The sequence below is a fragment of the Zalophus californianus genome, chromosome X, assembly GCF_009762305.2.
Source record: "Zalophus californianus isolate mZalCal1 chromosome X, mZalCal1.pri.v2, whole genome shotgun sequence".
Classification (NCBI taxonomy): Eukaryota; Metazoa; Chordata; class Mammalia; order Carnivora; family Otariidae; genus Zalophus; species Zalophus californianus.
In genome coordinates this window covers 90797070-90823419 of record NC_045612.1, presented here as the reverse complement: position 1 = coordinate 90823419, position 26350 = coordinate 90797070, and the positions used below count along the sequence as shown (strand labels likewise).

Sequence of the window (26350 nt, the reverse complement as noted above, 5' to 3'; positions counted from 1 at the left end):
TTAACTATTTAAGAAACTGCCAAACTGTTTCAAAATGGCAGTATCATTTTACATTTTTACCAGGAATGTATGTATGGAAGTTCCAGTTTCTCCACATTTTTGCCCACACTTGCTACTGCTGGTCCTTTTAAACTATAGCCATTCTAATGTGCATATAGTAGTTTACCACAAGTTTAAGTTCAAAAAGATAATTTTAACTTTGGGCTAATGAGAACAAGCCACAGGCCTAATTATGGATAAGTTTAGGCCTGAGGGGAAGATCTTAAAATTTTACCTAATAACTAAATTATTATAAATAATTATTATAAATCATAAATAATTTTATTCTAGGCTTTAGAAAAGAGGGGAAAAAGAACTCCCTCTTCTTTAGTAAAAGAAACATTTGTGAATCTCGTTTTTATTCCAAATTTGGAGTTTTTTAATTAAATATCTTTTGAATTTCAAAAGATTAGAGAAACTTATATTGTACGATGAAATTGGTAACTATCACTACTTAAACCTAAATTTAAAGAATGTAATTTTGTGTTTTACACTTAATGATAAATATAGAATACATAGTTGGGAATTTGGGGCAGAACATGTTTGATTTCAGGCAAGCCTTTTAGTTTCTTTTCTAAGAATGGCTGAAGATTAATGAAATCATGATATAAAGCATGGGATTTAAATTACAATGTATTATAATCACATTGTGCTATAATTACACATATTGATGTCCTTTATGGAATGATTCTAACAGGATTCAGATAATCTGAAAATTACATAAACCCACTGAAAATTTTTCATTCAAAATTTGGGGTATGATTTACAGGTATAATATCTGACACATTTCCCAGTTATTTTTTAAAACAGAATTGCATTTTATTTTTATAGACTCTAATTATAGGTTTTAACATTCCTAATTGTTTTAGGCAAAACTTCCAGAATCGGTATTCATGTGTTGTTCTTTGCTAATCATATGAAATTCTAATGTGTTTGATCGCTCCTTGATCGCCCTGTAGAAAAATGACAAATTTTGGCTGGCACTGGGTGAGCAGGAAAAAGCAGCCCCTGACATCCAGGAGCCAGCCTGGTAGTGTCGCCTGGCTTTGGTGCTGCTACGGGCTGGGCTGGCAGCCACAGCAAGGCCTTGTGTCGTCCTGCAGAACATGAACACTTTCCGGGAACACTTTTCAGAGGACAACAACATCAGACAAGGCCACTCTGTGTCTGTGATGGATCAAGACAGAAACAAGTCCACTCCATAACCATGTCTGAACGCAGACAGAACGTGAACATTGTCCAAACAACAAAAGGCTAAACCTCCTCTCCTACATCATAGGGGTAGTGGCTGCTTCTCTCCCAATGACAGCTGTAGCCTCACTGTGGCCTGCTGTCACTATAAATCAAATTTATTAAGATACACAATCATACAAGTACCCCGCTTCCTGACAGCACCCTATCCAGAGCAAGACCCCACTTCCTTAAGCCCTCCCCCAAATCAACTAACACAAACCCAAATCCCGTAGTCAGTCTTTTCTAACACCCGCTCCCTTAGACATCCCACAGTTACTCGGGGTGTATGTTTTCCCTCACTGTGATGAGTAATAAACCAACTTGTCCAATTAAAAACAAAATCAGAGACAGTATCAAGATGGCAGAGTATGAAGATTCTGAGCTCACCTCCTCCCACAGACACACCAAAATCTACAACGATGCATAGAACAACTATCTCGGTGAACAAACTGAAGACAAGCAGAACAGATCATACACAACAAAAGATATAAAGAAAAGCCCACATCAAGAAAGATAGGAGGGGGGCGCCTGGGTGGCTCAGTTGGGTAAGCGGCTGCCTTCAACTCGGGTCATGATCCTGGAGTCCCGGGATCGAGTCCCGCATCGGACTCCTTGCTCGGCAGGGAGTCTGCTTCTCCCTCCGACCCTCCCCCCTCTCATGCTCTCTCTCTCTCTATCTCATTCTCTCTCTCAAATAAATAAATAAAATCTTTAAAAAAAAAAAAGAAAGAAAAATAGGAGGGGCAGAGATGCAGGTCATTCAGAACCCACACCGCCAGTGCAGTGACCCATAAGCAGGAGCGTCATCACAACCACAGAGGCCTGCCCCCCAGGAACTAAGAGTCCAAGCCCCTCATTAGGCTCCACTGCCCAGGGGACTTGAACCGGAAGATGAGCCCCAATAATATCTGGCTTTGAAAACCAGTGGGGCTTACGTCCAAGAGAGCCTGGAGGGCAGAAGTAAACTGAGACTCTGCTCTTGAAGGGGCATGTACAATCTCACTTAAGCATCTGCCTTCGGCTCAGGTCATGATCTCAGGGTCCTGGGATCGAGTCTGTGTTGGGCTCCCTGCTCAGCAGGGAGCCTGCTTCTCCCTCTCCCTCTGTCCCTCCCCCCTACTTGTATGCTTTCTCTCTCTCTCTGCTCTCTCAAATAAATAAGTAAAATCTTAAAAAAAAGAAAAGCACCAAGGTGACCGATGAAGAGCCACTGACTAATTGTAGAGTGTGTCTGGAGGGGCAGGGATCTGTTGGAACTTCCCCTGGGAACACAAGCACTGGCAAGCATCATTTTCTTTTTTTTTTTTTTCTTGTTACTTCCCCTCTACCTAGCAGGCCGGGCACTGGAAGGGGCTATTTTTTACCTCTCCATCTACTGTGCTAGCACCACTCACTCCACTACATTCCACTGCAGACTCAGCCCATCCAACTCACCTGCCCTGGCCAGGAGCCCATCCCAAGCGGCTCCCTACCCTGTCACCCTCTATGGGTGCACTCAGCCAACAGCAAAGCTCCTCCCACCTGGTTCCCCATCCCACCACACCCAGCAGGCACAGTTGGCAGGCTATGGAGGCCCCCCCACCCCGCCAGTGCCTCCACTTCAGGGGGCCTGCCCCACCAACCAGGGCTTCCACGGCTGTCCCAGCTGGGCCTCGTAGCCAGCCCCACACATCAACAAGTCTCAAATAATAGCAACCCAGCCATGACAAGATGGTGCACAAAGCACACAAATACACTCAACAGAATCAAGGGCAGATTAGAGGATGCAGAAGAATGGATCAGCAATCTGGAAGACAGAGTAGAAAGCACCCAGTCAGAACAGCCCATTAATAATTTAAATAAGGATAATTTAAGAGATCTCTGGGACAACAGCAAGTGTACTAACATTCACATTCTAGGGGTCCCAGAAGGAGAAAAGAAAAAGGGACAAAAATCCAATTTGAAGAAATAATGGCTGCAAACTTCCAGAACCTGGTAAAGAAAACAAGATATCCAAGTCCAGAAAGCACAGAGAGTCCTAAACAAAATGAACCCAAAGAGATCCACATCAAGATACATTATAATCAAAGTGTGAACAGGTAAAGATAAAGTGAGAATCTTAAAAGCAGCAAGAGAAAACAAATTACACACAAGGGTACCCCCATATGACTATCAACTGATTTTTCAGCAGAAACTTCACAGGGAAGAAGGTAGTAGTAGCATGATATACACAAATTGGGGAAAGGAAAAACTTAACAATTAATAATACTCTACCCAGCAAGGTTATCACTCAGAATTGAAGGAGATGAGGAGTTTCCTGGACAAGCAAAAGCTAAATTCATTTATTTGAAGCAGAGAATGTGAGAGAGAGAGCATGACTGGGAGGTAGGGGCATAGGGAGATGGAGAAACAGACTCCTTGCTCAGCAGGGAGCCTGACACAGGACTCGATCCCAGGACCCTGGGATCTTGACCTGAGCTGAAGGCAGATGCTTAACTGACTGAGCCACCCAGGCGCCCCTTAACTCTTCTTTAAATGTTTGGTAGAATTAACCTGGGAAGCCATGTGGTCCTGGACTTCTGTTTGTTGGGAGGTTTTTTCTGTTTTGTTTTGTTTTTTACTGATTCAATTTCATTACTAGTAATTGGTCTGTTCAGATTTTCTACTTCTTTTTGATTCAGTCTTGGAAGATTGTATGTTTTAGGAATTTATCTGTTTCTTCTAGGTTGTCCCATTTGCTGGCATAAAATTGTTTGTAGTAATCTCTTATGATCCTTTGTATTTCTGTGTTATACTTCTCTTTTATTTCTTTTATTTATTTGGGTCCTCTTTTTTTCTTGATGAGTCTGGTTAAAGGTTTATCAATTTTGTTTATCTTTTCAGTGAACCATCAACACCAAACCAGCCTTACAAGAGGTGTTAAAGGAACATCTTTAAATAGAAAAGAGGGACACGTGGGTGGCTCAGTCAGTTAAGCGCCTGTTTTCGGCTCATGTCATGATCCCTGGGTCCTGGGATCGAGTCCTGCATCAGGCTTCCTGCTCAGTGGGAAGCCTGCTTCTCCCTCTGCTTGCCATTCCCCCTGCTTATGCTCTCTCTCTCTGACAAATTAATTAAAAAAATTTTTTAAATAGAAAAGGAAAGGCCATAACTAGAAATAAAAAAATTATGAAAGAAAAAAAAATCTCACTGGTTAAGGTAAACATACAATAAAAGTGGTGGATCAACCAACTACATAGCTAGCATGAAGGTTAAAGGACAAAAGTAGTAAAATCATCTAAACCTACAATACTTAGTCAAGGGATACACAAAATAATATAAAATATGACATCAGACATATAAAACATGGGGGAGGCATAAAAATAGAGTGTTTTTAGAAATATGACATCAGAAATATAAAACATGGGGGGGGCATAAAAAGAGTGTTTTTAGAACATGCTTAAACTTATTCACCAGCAAGTTAAAATAGATGGCCTGGAGCCTACTTAAAAAAAAAAAAAAGTACACTCATCGTGATGAGCACTGAGTAATGTATAGAATTGTTAAATCACTACATTGTACACCTGAAATGAATAAAATACTGTATGTTAACTACACTGGAATTAAAGTTAAAAACTTAATTAAAAAAAAAGAAAAATACTTAGAAATAAATTTAACCTAGGAGGTAAAAGACCTACACCCTGAAAACTATAAGACACTGATGAAAGAAACTGAAGATGACACAAATAAATGAAAAGACATACCATGGTCATGAATTGGAAGAATAAATATCATTAAAATGTCCATACTACCCAAAACAATCTATAGATTCAAGGCAATTCCCGTCAAAATACCAATGGTACATTTTTCACAAAAGTAGAATAATCCTAAAATATGTATGGAACCACAAAAGATCCTGATTAACCAAAGCAATCTTGAGATAGAAAAACAAAGCTGGAGGTATCATGCTCCATGATTTCAAACTATATTACAAAGCTATAGTAATCAGTATGGCACAAAAATAGACACATAGATCAATGGAAGAGAACAGATCCAAAAATAAACCCACACTTATATAGTCAATTAATCTTCAGCAAAGGAGGCAAGAATATCCAATGGGAAAAAGACAGTCTCTTCAATAAATGGTGATGGGAAAACTGGACAGCAACATACAAAAGAATGAAGCTGGACCAGTTTCTTATACCATATATGAAAATAAACTCAAAGTGGATTAAAGACTTAAATGTGAGACCAGAAACCATAAAAATCCTAGAAGAAAACATAGGCAGTAAGTTCTTCCACATCAGTCTGAGCAATATTTTTTTGAATGGGTTTCCTCAGGCAAAGGCAACAAAAGCAAAAATAAACAAATAGAACCACGTACAACTAAAAAGCTTTTGCACAGTGAAGGAGACCATCAACAAAACAGAAAGGCAAAGTATTGAATGAGAGAAGATATTTACAAATAATAAACTGATAAGGGGTTAATATCCAAAGTATATTAAAAAAAAAACTCACACAACTCATTATTAAAAAAAAATAATCCAACCTAAAAATGGGCAGAGCACCTGAACAGACTTCTCCAAAGAAAGCATATAAATGGCCAACAGACAAATGAAAAAATTCTCAACCTAACTCATCAGGGAGACACAAATCAAAACCACAGAGAGATATCACTTCACACCTGTCAGAATGGCTATTGCCAAAAAGACAAGAAATAACAAGTGTGGGTGAGGATATGGAGAAAAGGGAACCCTCGTGCACTGTTGGTGGGAATTCAAAATGGTGCAGCACTATGAAAAACAGCATAGAGGTGTCTCAAAAAATTAAAAATAGAACGACCATATGATCCAGCAATTCCACTTCTAGATATTAACCTGAAGAAAATGAAAACAGTAATTTGAAAACATATATGCACCCTTATGTTCACTGCAGCATTATTCAGAATAGTCAAGATATGGAAGCAACCTAAATGTTTACCAGTGTGGATGAATGGATAAAGAAGATGCCATATATATATATGCAATGGAATATTATTCAGCATAGAAAAGAAGGAGATTTTGCCATTGGCAACAACATGGATGAACCTATAGGGCATTATGCTAAATGAAATAAGTCAGAGAAAGACAAATACTGTATGATTTCATTTCCATGTGGAATCTGAAAAACAAAACAAGTCAACAAACAATACAAAATAGAAATAGACTCATAGACAAAAAGAACAATCCAGTGGTTGCCAGAGGGGAGTGGGTAGAGGGATGGGCAAAATAAAGAAAGTGGGTTAAAAGGTACAAACTCCCAGTTATAAAATAAATAAGACACAGGGTTGCAATGTACAGCATAGTTAATAATATTGTAACAACTTTGTATGGTGACAAATGGTAGCTAGATTTATCATGATGATCACTTCCTAATATATATAATTGGTGAATCACTATGTCGCAAACCCAAAACTAACAGAACATTGTATGTAAACTACACATCAACAAAAAATAAATAAAAACTTTAAAACTTTTAGCCATGCCTGGGTGGCTCAGTCAGTTAAGCATCTGCCTTCAGCTCAGGTCATGATCCCAGGGTCCTGGGATCGAGCCCAGCATCAGGCTCCCTGCTCCGCAGGGAGTCTGCTTCTCCCTCTGCCTGCCGCTCCTGCCCTGCTTGTGCTCACTCACTCTCTCTCTCTGACAAATAAAAAAAATCTTCAAACCAAAATTTTTTTAAACTCTTCTAAAAATTCAAGGTGACCCAAGAGATCAAATTATGTTTTAAAAATTTATGTTTATATTGTTCAGAGTATAAAGATTTACACAGTACTACATAATCAGCTTACCACAAACCCAATATCAATGAATGCAAAGTTATTAAAATTCTAATTCTGTGGCCAGTAGTTCTGATTATAATTATGTTTACAATAGATGGAAAAAATGAAATAATATTTTTAAATGCATGCATACCCCATAGGATCAACCTTTATCCTGCCATTTACTATAATAGAGTCATTTGCAAAATAGCAAACAAATTAGGCTAACTAGGAGCCACTGCCAAATGAAAAGAAATGAGAGCATAATTATAGAGTCAATGCAAATGGTACTTAACATCCAGATAAAAGTCATATAAAAACATTCAGTTATTTGGGTATTTTGAAATAGTCTTTTTATAAAAGTGGCTAATGACAGATCAGATACAATAACAACAGCAACATATCATAAACTGCTCAGTGCCAAATTTCAACTAATAATGTAGGTACCTGGTGTAATTAGAAAGAACCCCAAGGCCGGGAGATCCAGAATCTGGGGCTCCGTTCTAGGATGAACAAGCAGAATGTGCCTTTAGTCGCATGACTAAACGTCATGCGCTAAGACCAAAGTCTGAAGCATAGACTGTTAGCAGTAAAAGGACTTTTGCGATCAGCCACCGAGGCCCTCATTATGGTCCAGGTAGCTGAGGCTCAGAGAGGGAAAGTGACTAAAGCCACAGTCACACAGAAAGTTAGTTCCAGTGCCTCCCAACACACAGCCTCCGAACCCTGGTCCCTGCCCCACTTCCTCCCAATGACTCCTCACTTACAGAATGAGATCACCCACACTTGCTTCTTCCTCACGGACGTGCTGGGATGATGACTGGAACTAACTGGTGTGAGTGAATATGTGCTTGCCTGTATTCAAGTAAATCTGATGAAATAACTAGTCTTGGGGGGAGCGGGGCGGATGCAGTATCACTCAAAACTGGCCGTAGGCATAAATCCTCCCAGGGCCAGTAGGAATGTGTTTCCAAATGGCAGCGGGGCTGGCATTTTAGGGAGGACATTCTCCCCAGTCTAGGGTGCCCCCCCACATGGCAGGATGTAAAATATGCAGCTGGCCCCCAGCTACTCAACAGCAGAGACACCTCAGACCGGGCATTGCCCTAGGGCAAGGCAATTTAAAGCATCCAAATGAATGCAAACAATCCTTGGGAAACAACACATCAAAATTCCAACAATGTTAAATAAAGATGGAAGCAGTGTTACTGATTTTTCTTCCTTTTGCCTCAGCCTCCAAAGTGGCCCAGCATGGCAATTCATTGATCCTGACTTTATTTAAAATATTGCTAGTTCGGTCACCATGAATGTTGGCATTAATTTTGATTCTTGAAGACAGTTCATTAAAATACTATCTGGCTTGAGTACTGAGGTTCGGAGTGCCCCGTAAGTTGTGCCCCCATGTTAAGGGCCTCACTTGCCTCGACCTAGTCCCATCACTGTGACAACCCAAAACACCGGCACACATTTCCAAAGGCCTCCCCGGGTTCAGAGAACCTCTGAAATGGGGGCTGATTTTTCTCATAGAACAAGAAGTCCAGAGAGAGGCAGCCCAGGGGCTCTGGGTTGCCAGCACGGCTCTCCCAAAATGGCTGCAGAATCACGTCCTAGTTCCAGACAGAAAAACAAAGGTAGAGCGAAGAGCGGGAAAAACATTATCAGCCAAGCCTCTTTTAATGAGAAAAAAAAAAAAAAAAAAAACTCTCCCAGGAGCCCTACCCAATAAACCATCACCCATATATCAATGGCCAGAAGTGAATCACCTGGCCAGCCCCTAGCTGCAAAGGAGCCCGGGCAGCAGAACACTTTTCAATGGGCACAGCTCCCGCCACAGTAACACTGGTGTTCCCTCTATAAGAATGAAGGGGAGAGTGAATAAAAGATAAACAGCTAGAAATGTTTGCCATGGGGGCCATGCAGGATAGTAAATGCCGACTCTTCTTGGTGATTGCAAATAGCCTCTTCTCTGCTTGTGATCTGATGGTCTGCCTGGACAGAGCATTTTTATGATCACTTTTAGAATAACGGATAAAACCCAAAATGTTGTCTTAGGTTGAGCTCCATGGAAGCAAGGCCTGAAACAGGGATTTAGGTGCATGTGATTTATGAAGGGCACGCTCTTTTCTTTCTTTTTTAAGATTTTGTTTATTTATTTGAGAGAGAGAGAGCATGAGCAAGCAAGGGAGGAGCAGAGGGTGAAGGAATGAGAATCTGAAGCAAACTCCACACTGAAGCAAACTCCACGGCACCGAGCCCGAGGCGGGGTTGGATCCCAGCACCAGGGGACCATGACCTGAGCTGAAACCAAGAGGAGGACGCTCAACTGACTGAGCCACCTAGGCACCCCCAAGGGCACACTCTTAGGAGAAACTTATAAGGAGTGAGGGGGGCACCCAAGGGAAGGGAAATGAGCCAAGCAAGCATACAATCTCATGTAAAGTTTTGCCTGGACCTGACGCACAAGGGGCTATGAGCAGAAATCCACGATACACAGGTGTCCAGCCTTGAAGAAGCTCAGCTTTCTACCCTTGACAAATCACTGAGCCTTTTGCCACCTCTTCTTGTGGTGACGGGGCCAGTGCAACCGTCCAGGTTTCTCTGGGTAATGCAATGCCCATCGGCTAAGAACAACACTCCATAGAGGGTTACAGGTGTGAGCTGTTTGCCAAAGCACGTGCTGCCTGTGGGGGAGCTGGGTGCCCCATCTCTAATGTGGACCTGGGTGGGCACGAGGGGCATCTATTACAAACATTAGATTTTGATACACTTTCCAAAGAACTGCCTTTATTTCTATCTTGTACTGTTTGAGAATATATAACCCTAGATATACTGCTATGATTAAAAGCTATTAGAGAACTGGCAATGAGTTAAAGATGTCTCATTTTTAAGAAAAATGATTAACAGGTGTTGACTTGTTTTGTTGAACCACGAATGGGGAAAGCACTTTATAATTTGCTCTGGGTATTAACCAGGATCCAGTCTGTAGTTCACAATCTCATCAGAGCACGTAAATATTTCATAGTCTTAGTGTCTCATTTAAAGCTCAATGAATATTTAATTGAAGTTGACCAACAAAATAACTGAAAGAATTATGTTCCGCTTAGGGCTAAAACGAGCAAGCTCTTCATTTTCTCAAGTAGTTTGAAGCTAAAATCATTCCAACTTCACGAAATATTCCACATAATTTTGTAAGTAATTAAAGGGCTGCAAAATAGGTTTGAAAGGCACATATTAAATATGAGAAAAACATGAAATAAAATGAATTTTCAACTTTCAGTGCAAGAGAATAGTTTAATATATTGTCACCTCCAACATTACTTATTCAGTAGTGGATTAATCTATTGTCAGTACCCTCTTTTTGACACAAGAAGTAAAAAATAGAACTTTTCTTTGTCCCTTGCAAATTAAATATTCTAGAATGATGATGCGCAAACACCTATAAGATTGATATTAACAGGAAACCATGCATGATCCAGCCAAGTAAGCTAGCCCAGAAATTGCTTCTGAACTCTGGGTCCAACATTGGGCCAGGTACTGAAAATAATCTTAAAAACATTTTTTAAAGAAAGTGAGAGAGAGAAATAATGGTCCATGTTCAAAGTAGAGATGGTTTCCCTGGAAAGAAGCTTCCCTGCAGTCTGTTAGATCTCCATAAGTGTCAGAACTGGGCTTCAAAAAATATATACGCTCTAATTGATCAACCCTAACACAGATGACACAAAATATGTCACTTCTACCAAATTTGAAGACATTTAATTGGAATCAAAGTATTGCCAACTAATCCATGCTAAAGCTGCTAAAAACCACCTGGTAAACTTAGGGTATTAAGGGTTGAATTCTTTATCTAGTCCTGAATTATTTTTTTTTTAAGATTTTAGAGAGAGAGAACGAGAGACCACGCATGTGCTCGAGCAGGGTTGGGGGGCAGAGGGAGAGGGAGAGAATCCCAAGCAGACTCCCCCACTCAGCACGGAGCCCGACATGGGGCTAGATCCCACGACCCTGAGATCACAACCTGAGCTGAAACCAAGAGTCAGACACTCAACCGAGCCACCCAGGTGCCCCACAGTCCTAATTATTTTTTAATTACAGAACCTAAATAATCGAATAATAGGTTCCTTTTTGGGGAACAGACATGAGGCCATGATACAGGGTTATCTCAAAAACAAAACATATCCATTCTGCTATCCTATGGGAAATAACTGGTCGCCTTGCGTTTTTCTTCCCTTTGATCTTAAGTCCCTTTTTAAGATATTCAAATGGATTACCTTTTTTCAATTATCAATTCACCATGATATGTGTGTGTTATGTGCACAAACATATACGTTAAGTTCAGAATCTTGTCTAACAATGGCGCCTCTTTCCTTCACTTCTACAATTCATGCCATGTCACCCTTTGGTTCTCAGGGATGGGGAACCATGATTAGTATGCAGAAAAGACATCTTTCTGTTGCTATTTAATGGCATGTTCCAAATCAAACAACATGATTTCGTTAATGGCAACTCACGAAGCCAAAAGGGACACTCTGACCAGACTCTCAGTGTCTATAGGAGGACAGATTATCCTGTCCAGGGGAGGAGAAGAGAGAAAGGTTGGTAAGCATTAGCCAAGAAAGATAAACATTCGGTGTCCTGCAACCAGTGGGCCTGGTCAGAAACAGGAGCTGTAGGGTACTTTTCTTCTGCAATGTGTCTTTTCAAAAGAATAAGCCTGAACGTTTACAAGGAGGACTTGCATTTTCTCAAATACACTATAACATACATGTCACATTTTACGATTGCATTTTTCCCAGTGTCATGGGACTTACCTGCTTATCAAAAGCTACCCAGGATGGCACATCACTTCCCATTCCTTTAGGAAATACACTGTATTTCGGCTTCATCTTTTGCCCGAGAAGCAGTTCTCCACCAATTCCGGGTTTATCTTCACTCACCAGCATGCTCACATTGTTGCAAAAGCCCCAATGTTGAGATTTGTGGAACTTCTCCTTTCCCACCTGTGAATGCAAGCGACAACATAAAATGGCTGAGGTTACTCTTTGTGTCTCGTCTTACTTGTTTTTTAAAAGGTAAACACATCGCCCCCCCCCCAGTTTATTTTTCCTATTACAAAATGCACCTTTGAGTGGCAAATAATTATGATCAATCTTTATCCATAAAGCTGTGTCACATTTTAGATTCAATTCATTTTAGCAAATTCAAAACTTTGAAAAGCAGTAAGAATAAACCCAATACTCCATACTATTTAAAACAATTAAAAATAACTATTACTGCAAGTGAACATTTAGAACATTAGCTTTTGCTAATTGGTCTATTCTACTTATTTGCCAAGAAAGCAAATGGCGGGGGGAGGTCCTCTACTTCAGAGTAAAAATGTAACATATTTCCCACATAAGTCTAAATGTTATTTGCACCAACACAGAAAATAAAATCTTTTCCTCATTAAAATAAATGTAACAGGAAATTCCTCAGAGCTGACATTCTCTTCCTAATTTTAAAACCTTGCCGTTCCTCTCCCTCATTCCCCTCCTGTCTTTCCTGGGGATCTGGGCAGAGAGAGAAAAGCCTGCATGATACTACCAAGGGTTGGCAAAGACGTGGGCCAACGTCAGCTCGCATGCACTGCTATGGGGAAGTAAAGGAGACAGTCCCTCTGAAGAGAAATCCAGCAATACCCAGGAAAGTGAGAAGTGTGGATGCCCTCTGGCCTAGCAAGTCCATTTCCAAATATCCTTTGCCCCTGTGCACAAGGAACTAAATATAAATAATAAATATATATATAACAAATGTAAATATTTATTGTAGTATATACCATATATCATGAACATCCGTCACAGTCCTGAATAAAAAAATAAAACAACTCAGATTACAACGAAGCCCTCTCTCATACCCCTCCCTGCCTCTCCAGTGGTAACCATTACCCTGAATTTGTCCCTAGAGGTTTAACATTTTGTCAGGGCAATAGCCTTTTGCAAAAGCATGATGCAGGGAAATCTGAGAGGAGGTCTGAAAAGACCTCATTTCGAGGCAACCTACTGAACAAGAGGAAATATTTGCCAGTCTTCTATCTGATAAGGGGCTAATATCCAAAATACATGAAGAACTCCTACAACTCAAGAGCACAAAACCAAACAATACAATGAAAAACATGGGCAGAGGATCTGAACAGATATTTTTCTTTTCTTTTTTTTTAAGATTTTTTTAAATTTATTTATTTGATGGAGAGAGAGAGAGAGACAGCGAGAGAGGGAACACAAGCAGGAGGAGTGGGAGAGGGAGAAGCAGGCTTCCCACTGAGCAGGGAGCCCGATGTGGGGCTTGATCCCAGGACCCTGAAACCATGACCCGAGCCGAAGGCAGATGCCCCATGACTGAGCCACCCAGGCACCCTGACAGATATTTTTCTTTTTTTTTCTTTTTTTTTTTTTAAAGATTTTATTTATTTATTTGAGAGAGAGAGAATGAGAGATAGAGAGCACGAGAGGAAAGAGGGTCAGAGGGAGAAGCAGACTCCCTGCTGAGCAGGGAGCCCGATGTGGGACGCGATCCCGGGACTCCAGGATCATGACCTGAGCCGAAGGCAGTCGCTTAACCAACTGAGCCACCCAGGCGCCCTGAACAGATATTTTTCTAAAGAAGACACAGAAATGGCTCAACAGCACTCAGCATCAGGAAAATGCAAATCAAAAGCCCACTGAGATATTACCTCACGCCTGTTAGAACAGCTATTGTTCAAAAAGAGAAGACATAAGAAGTGTTGGTGAGCATGAGGAGAAAAGGGAGCCCTCATGCACTGTTGGTGGGAGTGAAAATCGGTGCAGCCACTGGGGAAGACAGTATGGAGGGTCCTGAAAATACTACAAATAGACCCACCACACAATCCAGCAAATCCTCTGGGTATTTACCCTAAGAAGACATCACTCAAAAAGATATATGCACCTCTATGTTCACCACAGCATTATTTACAATAGCTTCTCAGACATGATAAAAATCCTAAGTGTCCACCCATGAGTCATTGGATAAAAAAAAACATGATACATACACACACACACACACAAACACACCCACACAGAGAATATTACACACCCATAAGAAAAAGAATGAAATCTTGCCATTTGTGACAACACGGATGGACCTTGAGGGCATTACACTAAGTGAAATAAGACAGAGAAAGATAAATATCATCTGATCTCACTTACATGTAGAATCTTAAAAAAAAACAAAACAAAACAACAGGCTCAGAGATGAAGAGAACAGATTGGGGGTTGCCAGAGGTTGGGGTGGGAGGGGGAAAAGGTGAAGGGGTCAAAAGGTATAAATATCTAGTTATAAAATAAATAAGTCCTAGGATGTAACATACAACATGGTGACTACAGTTAATATTGTACTGCATTATTTGAAAGGTGCTAAGAGAGTAAATCTTCAAAGTTCTCATCAAGCACTGGACGTTATACATAACTGATGAATTGTTGCACACTACATCTGAAACTAATGTACTGTATGTTGGCTAACTGAATCTAAACTTAAAAAGAAGTTCTCATCACAAGAAGAAAAAATTGTATCTATGTGTGTGACAGATGCTAGGTAGACTTATTGTGGTAATCATCTCGCAATATATACAAATACAGAACCATGTGTACACCCAAAACTAACAGAATGCGTCAATTATACCTCAATAAAAATAAAAAATAAAATAGTTAATATTAGAAAGAAAAGACCTAGTTTCCTCTTGTAATGAAGGCAGCCTGGAAGAATCAGGAAGGGCCTGAGCAGCCCCACCCAGGGTAGCCAAAGGCTATGAGGGAGAGGCCAGAGGCAGTGGTTAGGATGCTGAGCCGCAGCCTGGCTCTGCCTCTTAGAGAATCCATTGTCACGACCACTACCAAGCTCCCACTACCCCCGCCACTCATACACGCTCAGGTTACCACAAGTCAATCCCAAACCACCAAAGCAAAGCCAAAGTTGGGTTGCTTAAAATGAATGGTGGAGTAACGCAGAATTGGGTAACACTGTTCCCTTTTTTTTTTTTTAATGAGAGAGAGAGAGAGAGAGAGAGCACATGGGGGGGGAGGGTCAGAGGGAGAAGCAGACTCCCCGCTAAGCAGGGAGCCCGATGTGGGACTCGATCCCAGGACTCCAGGATCATAACCCGAGCCGAAGGCAGTCACTTAACTAACTGAGCCACCCAGGCACCCTGTTCCCTATTTTTTTTTAAGATTTTATTTATTTATTTTAGAGAGCGAGAATGAGAGACGGAGAGAGAGCACATGAGAGGGGGGAGGGTCAGAGGGAGAAGCAGACTCCCTGTTGAGCAGGGAGCCTGATGCGGGACTCGATCCCAGGACTCCAGGATCATGACCTGAGCTGAAGGCAGTCGCTTAACCAACTGAGCCACCCAGGCACCCCTGTTCCCTCTTTTAAAGCAAGTAATCTCAGCTGGCCCCGAGCTCCTGTGGCCCTCCATGCACATACCCAGCTCTTATCCCATTCCGCCTTGCACTGTGTATTACAACTGGTTGTGCATTCGCTCTTTGACAAAAATAAATAAAAATAAATAAAATAAAGCAAGTTATCTTGGACAATCACAAACTCACCTCAGGTCAAACCAACAAGTGTTTCTTAAGCATCTAAGCATCTGTATTCTGAGCTGCGTGCCAGATTTACTAGTTAAAATAAGCGTTAAGACTCAGCCCCTGCCCTGAAGAAACCCACAATCTTGCCGATGACATACGATTTAGATCCATAAAACAACTAGAAAACTAGAAAACAGTATAGGTACCATTTCTGAGCACTTACTATGAGCTAGACTCCAAAGGGCTTTATGTACATTATCTCATTTCACCATCACCAAACTATTTGACAGGTTTTGTTAACTGCCATTTTTACAAGTGAGGAAATCCAGGGAGAGGGAGGTAGACTAGCACACCCACAGGGACGCTGGAAATAGTGCAGCAGCCTGCATCCGAACTTAAGTTCATGTGACCTTAAGCTCTGGTCAGCCGGACTGGAGGAGTAGTGTTGAGGTCCAGTGGGTAAACTGATACTGTCCTGGGCAGGGAGGGACGGGATGAATCAGGCAGCAGAGGACAGGCAAGGGTGTTCCGACAAAGTTATGAGTAACGCACTGCAGCTGAGCTGACAGCACCTAGTGGGAGGGGCAGGAGAGTAGTGAGTCTAACAAAAAAGGACAAGTTCAAGTTTGGAAGGAGGGTAAGACAGTAGAATATGTAAGGAGGTCTAGATTATGGAAAGCCTCACATTTAACTACCATATACATCTGAAACTCTCCTGGAGCAAGGATGAAATATAATCAAAGACTGGAGTGGCAATGTTCCAGATGGACTGAAAACCATTTTATAGTCATCAGAATAGCAAGAATTAGAAAGCTGGATCATGTGAAAGGTTGGAGAGGAGGTGGGAAAACGGAAACCCTAATGCTATTTGGATGAGAGAGTACAGGGTCATTCTGGGAAGCAATGGGATTTGATTCAACAATCAAGAATCTCCCATTTGCAAGGACATGGATGGAACTAGAGATCACTGTGCTAAGAAAAATAAGCCAGTCAGAGAAAGACAAATACCACATGATTTCACTCCTATGTGGAATTTAAGAAACAAAACAAACAAGCAAAGGGAAAAAATGAGAGAGACAAAGCAAGAAACCAACTCTTAACTACAGAGAACAAACTGACGGTTACCAGAGGGAAGGTGGGGGGCTGGGGGGGATAGGTGATGGGGATTAAGGAGGGCACTTATCCTGACGGGCACCGGGTGATGTACGCAAGTGTTGGATCACTATATTGTACACCTGAAACAAATAATAACACTGCATGTTAACTGGAATTAAAATAAAAACCTTAAAAAAAAGAATCAAGGGGCACCTGGGTGGCTCAGTCAGTTAAACATCTGCCTTTGGCTCAGGTCGTGGCCCCAAGCTGGGCTCCCTGCTTGGCAGGGAGTCTGCTTCTCACTCTGCCCCTCTCCCCCACTCCTGCTCACTCACTCTCTCTCTCTCTCTCAAATAAATAGAATACTAAAAAAAATAAAATCAAGAATTAAGAATCTCACTCCTTGATACGTATCTCAGAGAAATTCTCACAGTAGCCAATAAGTGGGTAAATATGAGACTGTCATGGTATTTTGGGGAAGTTGGAGGCAACCGAGATATCTATGTTGATGAAATCAACAAGAAAATATGGTTTAATGGATAAGTACACTATGGTGGATGTTAATTTCACCTCACTGCTTGAAGCAATAAACCAGATGCATTAGCTCAGGCTGCCATAACAAAATACCATAGACTGGGTGGTTTCAACAACAGAAATTTATTTCTCACAGTTCTAGAGGCTTGGAAGTCCAAGATAAACCTGCTAGCCAATTCGGTCACCCAGGAAGGGTTCTGTTCTTCACTTACAGACTGCTGACTCCTCACTGTGTCCTCACATGGCAGTGAGACAGACAGCAAGATCTCTGGTGTCTCTTCTTAAAAGGGCACTAATTTTATCATGGAGGCCCCACCTTCATGACCTCCTCTAAACCTAATCACCTCCCAAGGCCCCATCTCCAAATACCATCACATTGGGGTTTGAGGCTTCAACACTGATTGAATCTGGGGAGAACACGTTTCAGTCCATAGCATCAAATGTACATCCAGCAACACAGATCCTTCAAACGTTGTTTGGAAGAAAATGATTATACATTTGTATGTTTAAAAACACACACACAGGGGCGCCTGGGTGGCTCAGTTGTTAGGCGTCTGCCTTCGGCTCAGGTCATGATTCCAGGTCCTGGGATTGAGCCCCGCATTGGGCTCCCTGCTCAGCGGGAAGCCTGCTTCTCCCTCTCCCACTCCCCCTGCTCGTGTTCCCACTCTCGCTGTGTCTCTCTCTGTCAAATAAATAAATAAAATCTTAAAACACACACACACACACAGTGTTACATATTTTGTAAGGACACATACAGATTCCAGAATGTGCATCAGAGATATTTATATGGAAGCCTATATAAAGTGGCGAAGGAATAAGATTAAGGATAAAGAACAATGACGAATAAAAATACATAAAACAAGAGAGAGACCTTGCACAGGTCAATGATGATATTGTGCCAGAAATGGAGGAATATAATGAATTCACCTCTTTGTGCCAGACATTAAAGAACAAACAAACTAACAAAGATGGATTGGAAGGAGACGTGAGAGGCAGGCCGACTCGGCAAGCTGCTAGTGCGTGGAGCAGGACACGATGAGAAAGTACTGCACAAGGGGGGCACAATGAGAATGGGAAAGAAGGGGCATCCCAGATATAGGACAGGGGCCCTCAAGCTATCTTTGAGGAAGGGCAAGTTTGATGGTTTTCCCAAACTCACTTCAGATGGATACTTTTGCAATATACAAAAAATTATAAGAAATTGAAATAAATACAAAGACATAAGAACTTACAAGCCTACAGATCACACCCTTGGATATCATGGCAATGTCAAATTGTCATATAAACTTCTAAAGACTGCCAGGGTCACACATGCACACCGTACTTTGAGTAGCACTGCCATAGCAGTCACTGGGTAAAGAAAGCAACATCTGTGATAGGATGTGTTAACGAAGGAAGAGTGAGGGGAGGTGATCTGAAAGTTTCATGCCAGCCTCACTTCCACTTTGGAAGGGGTGGGGAGCAGAAGATGGGAGAGGAAAAGCACTAAAAAGGATGAAGGAGGGGCACCTGGGTGGTTCAGTTGGTTAAGCATCCGCCTTCAGCTCAGGTCCTGATTCCGGAGTCCCAGGATCAAGCCCCACGACAGGCTCCCCGCTCAGCAAGGAGTCTGCTTCTGCCTCTGACCCTCCTCCCTCTCGTGCTCTCTCTCTCTCAAATAAATAAATAAAATCTTTTTTAAAAATGAAAATGAATGAATAAAAAGGATGAAGGACTTCCGTCAGCTGACCCGTTGGCCTACATATTGCTGCAGTTCCCAAGCACAGTCATAGCAGCGTGGGCTGAGTTTCTCATTTCCGATATTTCTGCAGGAGACTAAAACAGTGGATTGAACCTGAAGCACTTTCAGAGAGTCTAGTCCTTCATTTCCTGGTCGCTACCACAGCAGCAAAGGGAAGAGGGAAAGGGCAGAAAAGGTGGACCTGCTGCCTACCCCCAGACACATACGCATACACAACTGCTATCAACTCTTATTAGCATGTGTTTGTCCAGCTAGTGACAATGACTAAGAATACCAAAACACAGAGCCTTTTATTTTGTAGATTTATTTTTTTAACTTGAGAGGGAGTGCTGGGGGCTAGGAGCAGAGGGAGAGGGAGAGAGAAACTTAAGCAGACTCTGTGCTGAGTGCAGAGCCCAGAGCCCAAGGCAGGCCTCTATCTCACGACCCCGAGATCACAACCCGAGCTGAAACCAAGAGTCGATACCTAACCGACTACACCACCCAGGCGCCCCCAGAGCCTTTTATTTTAAACATAAGATCCACCAATGCTGTGAAAATTGAGAAACTGCAATAGGTAAATTCAGAAAGTAGTTCAATCAAGTTCCAGCTAAACTGATGATGAACTACGTCTCTATCCAAAGAGTACCAGCTAGATACTTGTTAAATACTTCCAATTCTTTTGCTAAATACAATTAGATCAGCCACACCTAATTCTTAAAAAGAATACTTTTAGCATGAAAGTAAATATTAACTACAATTTTCCAAAAGGCTTGTGGGTTGTGAATTCATAGACTCAAATCCAAAACAACAAAACACACGCTTCCTTGAAGTTTAGTAACGCAGATTTCTATTGTTATTCACATCAGCATAGCACGTAAAATTGCATTTCTGCACTATCAAGAGTGTGAATTTGAAATTTCAATTCAAAATTGTACATCTTAGAAACTAATTGCTTGAGGATTTGTTGGGTATTATGCAAAAGTCCACAGGGCACTTGTTTCGCATGTTTGCCCCTCCCGACACACACGCGTGCGCACGTGCACATGCACATGCTTGAGATTTGCCATTAATCAATTAGGACCACCTGTCAACCTGTCCCTTGCCCTAGTGACTGTGAAATGGTACTCAGACTCAGTCCCAAATTAGGCAAGTGTCTTCTTAGTGAATGACAAAGTGAGGAATATACTATCCCCGGAAACAGTGCTCCCTCGGTGTGTCTCAACTCCCTGGGTCCCACCGTGGCAGCCAGATCCAGACTCCCCTTGACGTTTCATATCAAATTAACAGCTGACACCACCACCCCCTTCCTTGTTGCTAAAAATTGGAAAAGCAATTTTATCACTTGCTCAGACTGATTACTGAATAATCAGAGAATTGTCAGGGCCACTACAGAAGCCATAAAGCTAAGCCCAACTGAGAAGCAGGCTCTAGTCATCAGCATTGCGAGTTGTTTATCCATTTCTCATCTCTCCTTCAGAGCTCTGGCACATCACAGTCTCGCTGTTTCTTTTTAGGCTGCCCTGGCGAAGCCCAGATGCTGACAACCCCATGACAAAGGCAAGGAAGAGTGAAGTGCTTGGTAAGAAGCTGACAGCTCATGAGGGCCACCCTGAGCTAGAAGCCTAGAACCACTTTAAAAGCATTCAATCCTTTTCATTTCAGAGCAAATCTCTCGGAGAATGCTTTGTCATTATTCCCATTTTGTAGATGAGGATACTCAGATGGGGGGGGGGGGGGTAGTGTTAAGTCATTTGCCCAAGGTCACTCGGTGAGTGTAAGTGCCTCATCCAGGATACAAACTCAACTACGTGTGAGCCTTTAAACATGGGGCCTTGGGGCGCCTGAGTGGCTCAGTCCCTCGGCTCAGGTCATGGTCCCAGGGTCCTGGGATGGAGCCCCACATCAGGCTCCCTGCTCGGCAGGAAGCCTGCTTCTCCCTCTCCCACTCCCCCTGCTTGTGTTCCCTCTCTCACTATGTCTCTGTCAAATAAATAAATAAGATCCTTAAAAAAAATAAAAAATAAGAATAAACATGGGGCCTTGCATTGTTTGTGCCTGTTCGAGAAAAGTGCTAGAGCTCCCCTTGTTTACATCACCAAGGTTGAATTAATACTTTTACTTTTGACAAATATACTAACGCAAATGACAACCAGGACCACGAACAGATGAGATAAAGGGACCTAAAAATTAATAGCAGGTACCACCACCCCTTCCTCAAAAGCAGAACAGGTATTCGAGAGTACTGTAGAAAGCCCTTCCCAGTTACCAACAATTACTGGACACTCGAGGACTGAAGAGAGCCAGTTCATATTTAATACTTCCATGTACTTTCACAACTTACTTTTCTAACTACGTTTTGAGGTTAATGGAAAATAGGATATAGAATTACATAAAACTATCATTCTCAGATATTCCTGCTTGATCAAGTTTAGGCCTAGTTTGCTTCTGTTCCATGAAGTTTGTTGTTGTTTTTTGTAATTTCTTTCCTCCCTTCATATCATATTTATTTTAGGAATTCATTTTCTCTTTTCTTCTTTTCTGTACTTTTATAGAGCAAAGAAGTCACTCAGTAGATGCTGTGAACCTCCCAGAGAAAATAACAACAAAATTGCCTCAGGTACAGTGGGATCTTAGAGTGCAGGACTGTAAGAGCATGAAAGCTACCATTACTTATTAATAAAGCTAAATCACTCAAAAAGCAAGCCCAAATGTAAAAATAAAAAAGCTAAGTCAAAGAAACCTTCAACCATTTTTTTCAGCTAATTTTCTTCTCTTTCCAAACCTAACCTGAAAAATTGTTGCACTCATGATTCTTAGCCATCAGCTCAATATAACAAGATTGGTTTTATATATTTAATAATGTATTTAAATCAGTGGAATGGAAAATAAAAGTCAATAAGATCTAAAGAGATGTGCAGCCCCTTCCTCAAAAAACTGATTTTTTTTCTCTAAATAATTCAGTTCAAAGCACCAATCAATAAAAAGAATTCTAAAGGCTTCTCCCCAAAGTCAGTTAAAATCACTGGCCCACTGGAGCTGATCAGTACACCCATTCCCAAATCGCTTCTCCCTCGCCGGTCTCCATTTAGAAGCCAGAAAAGGGAAAACACTCCACTTGTTTCCTCAGCCTCCTTTTCATAAGTCCGTTCTGGGATTCTGGAAAAGGCTTCTGTCCACTTGAGCCAAGGGACAAGTGCAAGTGACACCACCCCTAGCTCACCCCTTCCTGCCCTGAGATGCATACATGATGCCTAGAGCCCCAGCAGCCACCTTGGGATCATGAGAAGAAAGGTGGGGAGGATCCCAGAAATGCTGGCTCAGACAAAGTTGAGCCTTTAAATGGATGGCAGTTGCCACCTACCTCCAGACTTCCTGCTCGGTGAAAAAAAACAAATTCCTGCTTCTTTAAGCCTCTATTAGTCAGGTATTCCATTATTCACAGTAAAAAGCATTACAAACTAATGCATTTAGATTCTAAAAGCTGTGCTTGAATGCTGTTGTTTTTTTTTTAATGGAGTAAGATGAGTAAGTGATCTAATGGGTAATTTTCTTTATACATTGACAAAAATAAATCTCTTCTCAAACTCTGAGCACAACAAATATTAGTAAAATTTACTACCTTCACTGACCTAAGAGATCTACTGGAGATTAATTCTTGAATTTATGAAGAGCAGCAACTGGTTCCACTGGATAAGACTAGAAGAATAGAAAAGCTAAAGGCAGCTGTGAGCAGTATACACACGGGCAATGTATCTGGAGATGGAAACCAGGAGTTCGTGACCTGGCCCAGTACCTTCTTTAAGGATATTATGGAGGAAAGTCTACCTCAAGGTAAAACCAGGGAGTTGTTCATGGAATGGAGGTTCATGACTGTGTGGGTGGGGGTGTGCGTGTGCGTCTGCACGCTAGGGGTAGGCAGTTGACATGAGCTCCTAACGCCCAAGTTCAGCGCTCCTATAATAACACACCAGCTAGAATAGCATCTGATGCAAGCTGAGGGTCAAAGAAGATGGCCACAGAGTCACATCTGACTTCCCTCTCCCCCCAGCAGTCTGTGGCCTTTAGGGACTACGGGCCACTCAGGGTAATAGCTGCGGATTCAAAAATCCTAGGTTAGAGTAGATGGATGAGCTACGAGGCCAGCACAGTTTCCAACTATACTTGGTGAATTGCTAAAGACTTTCAGGGACAGAGGCAGGTCTGTCCCATAGCTGTGAGGACAGTGGATGACAGAGGCCCCAGGGTGGGAGGGGATAGTGATTATGCAATTGTGCTGAGTGTGTTTTAGGACTAGAATCTGAAAATCTGCATCAACAGTCCCTGATCCCACAAAATCAAAGACTGAAGGAAAAATTATAACATAATCAGATACTTGTGACAATAATAATTTAAAAGTAGGAAAGGTATAGGGGACCTAAATAGAAGTGAGGTTTCCATGCTTCATTTGAAGTAGTAAAACACTGATAGCTACATACCACAGTCTATAGAAATCATATATATATATATATACCGTAATATCCAGAACAACCACTATGTAAACTATACTAAGAGAAACGCTCAACATAGTGATTTGACAATTCTATATATCATGTAACTGTCACCACAGTAAGTGCAGTCACCATACAAGGTTATCACAATATTATTTTTTGTAAGATTTTTTTTTTAAAGATTTTATTTATTTATTTGAGAGAGAGAGAATGAGAGATAGAGAGCACGAGAGGGAAGAGGGTCAGAGGGAGAAGCAGACTCCCTGCTGAGCAGGGAGCCCGATGCGGGACTCGATCCCGGGACTCCAGGATCATGACCTGAGCCGAAGGCAGTCGCTTAACCAACTGAGCCACCCAGGCGCCCCTTATTTTTTGTAAGATTTTATTTATTTGTCAGAGAGACAGAGTAGAGCACAAGCAGGAGGAGCACCTGGCAGAGCAGGCAAGGGAGAAGCAGGCTCCCAGCTGAGCAGGGAGCCTGAAGTGGGACTCAATCCCAGGACCCTGGGATCATGACCTGAGCTGAAGGCCGAAGCTTAACCGACTGAGCCACCCAGGCATCCCGATTATCACAATATTATTGACTATATTCCCTGTGCTATACTTTTCATCCCTGTGCATTATTTATTTTACAACTGGAAATTTGTACCTCTTAGTCACTATACTGTACACCAGAAACTAATATAACATTGCATGTCAACTATACTCCTATAATAAAAAAATTTTTTAAACATATATACTCAAAAACACTATAAATAAATCAAGATAGAATCCTAAAAAAAAAAAGTTCCAGTATCCCATGGGAAAAGAAGAGAAACAGAGGAAAGAAACAGAAAAGAGAAATAATGTATCAGACATAAACATTAACACACCAATAATCACCTTATATGTAAATGACCTAAATGCATTAATCAAAAGACAGAGATTGCAGAGTGAATTTATAAAGCATGACCAACTACATGGTGTTCACAGGGAACTCACTTCAAATTCAAGGACAGAAGTCAGTTGAAAGTAAAGATATGAAAAAGACATACCAGGCAAATACTAATTTTAAAGAAGCAAAAGTGGCTCTATCAGTAACTGATACACTAGACTTGAGAGCAAAGAAAATTACTAGAGCAAATAGAGACTTTTTATAATGATAAAAGAATCAATCCACCAGAAAGACACAACAAACTTAAATGTGTATGCACCAAACAACAGAACCTCAAAATATATGAAGCAAAACCAATAAAGTTAAAGGAGAAATAGACAAATCCACAGTTATAGTTGGGGACTTACAACAATCCTCTCAGCAACTAACACATGTAACCAACAGATCCTAACTGACCTATATAGAACCCTCCACCCAACAACAGCAGAATACATATTCTTTTCAAGTGTGCATGGAACATTCACCAAGTTAGACCATACTCCAGACCATAAAAGCAGCTTTGGCAAATTTAAAAGGATTAAGATCATATAGACTGTATTCTCTGACGATAATGGAATCAAACTAGAAATCAGTAAAAGAAAGACAACAGGAAAAACCTCCAAATATTTGGAAATGAAACAACATACTTTTAAATTGTATGTGGGTCAAGGAGGAAATCTCAGAAATTTTAAAAAACAGAACGGAAAGAAAATGAAAATACAACACATCAAAATATGTAGGATGCAGCTAAAGCAGTGTTAAAGGGGAAATTTAGCACTAAATATTTACATTAGAAATAAGGAAAGGGAACACCTGGGTGGCTCAGTCGGTTAAGAGGCCAACTGTTGGTTTCAGCTCACATCATGATCTCAGGGTCGTGGGATCAAGCCCCATGTCAGGCTCCATGCTCAATGCAGAGTTTGCTTAAGGTTCTCTCTCCCTCTCCCTCTACCCCTGCCCCCAACCCCACTCTCTCACTCTCTCTCTAGTAAATAAATAAATCTTTAAAAAAAGAAATGAGGAAAGGTCTCAAATCAATACCCTAAGTTCCTACTTTGAGAAATTATTAAAAGAAGAGTAAAATAAATTAAAAACAAGCACAAAGAAGGTTAGAGCAGAAATCAGCAAAATTGATAAAAACAGGAAAACAGAGAAACTCAAATACAAAACTTGTTCTTCAAAAAATATATATTAATAAAATCTCTAGCAAGACTGAAAAAAGCTTTTAAAAAGAGTTAAGATACAAATCACCAATATCAGAAATGAAATAGGGGATATCCTTATAGATGCCGTAGCCATTTAAAAGATAATGAGGGAACACTCTGACCAACTTTACACACATAAATTCAACAACTTAAAAAAGTGAGCCAATTTCTCAAAACCACAAACTCAAAACCAAAAGTCAGCCAAGATGAAATAATCTGAATAGTAACCTTTAAAGAACCTGAATTTATAACTAAAAGCCAAAAAGAAATCCCTATGCCCAGCTGGCTTTACTGGAGAATTTTACCAAATATTTAAATAAGAATTAACATCAATTTTATGCAATCTCTTCCTGAAAATAAAGAGGAGGGAACTCTTCCCAGCTCATTTTATTAAGTCAGTATTATCTTGATACCAAACCAAAGAAGACAGTTCAAAAACAGAAAACTACAGGGGTGTCTGGGTGGCTCAGTTGGTTAAGCATCTGCCTTTGGCTCAGGTCGTGGTCCCAGGGTCCTGGGATCGAGCCCTGCATCAGGCTCCCTGCTCAGCGGGAAGCCTGCGTCTCCCTCTCCCTCTCCTCTCTCGCTGTGTCTCTCTGTGTCAAATAAATAAAATCTTTTTAAAAATTAAAAAAAAAAAAAAACAGAAAACTACAGACTAAAATTTCTCTTGAACATAGATACAAAAATCCTCCACAAAAAAATTAGCAAATTGAGTCTGGCACTGTGTAAAAAGAATTATACACTATGACCACATGGGATTTATTATGCAAGGCTGGGTCAACAT

General features: G+C 41.2%; 1 protein-coding gene across 1 annotated transcript in view; it reads right to left on the bottom strand.

Moving 5' to 3' along the window:
* EFHC2 (EF-hand domain containing 2) overlaps positions 1-26350 on the bottom strand; it is a 190788-nt gene that overhangs the window by 148971 nt on the left and 15467 nt on the right. The window contains exon 2 of the mRNA XM_027608378.1: positions 11839-12027. Coding sequence (XP_027464179.1) covers positions 11839-12027 — 189 coding nt within the window. The remainder of the gene's footprint in view (positions 1-11838; positions 12028-26350) is intronic.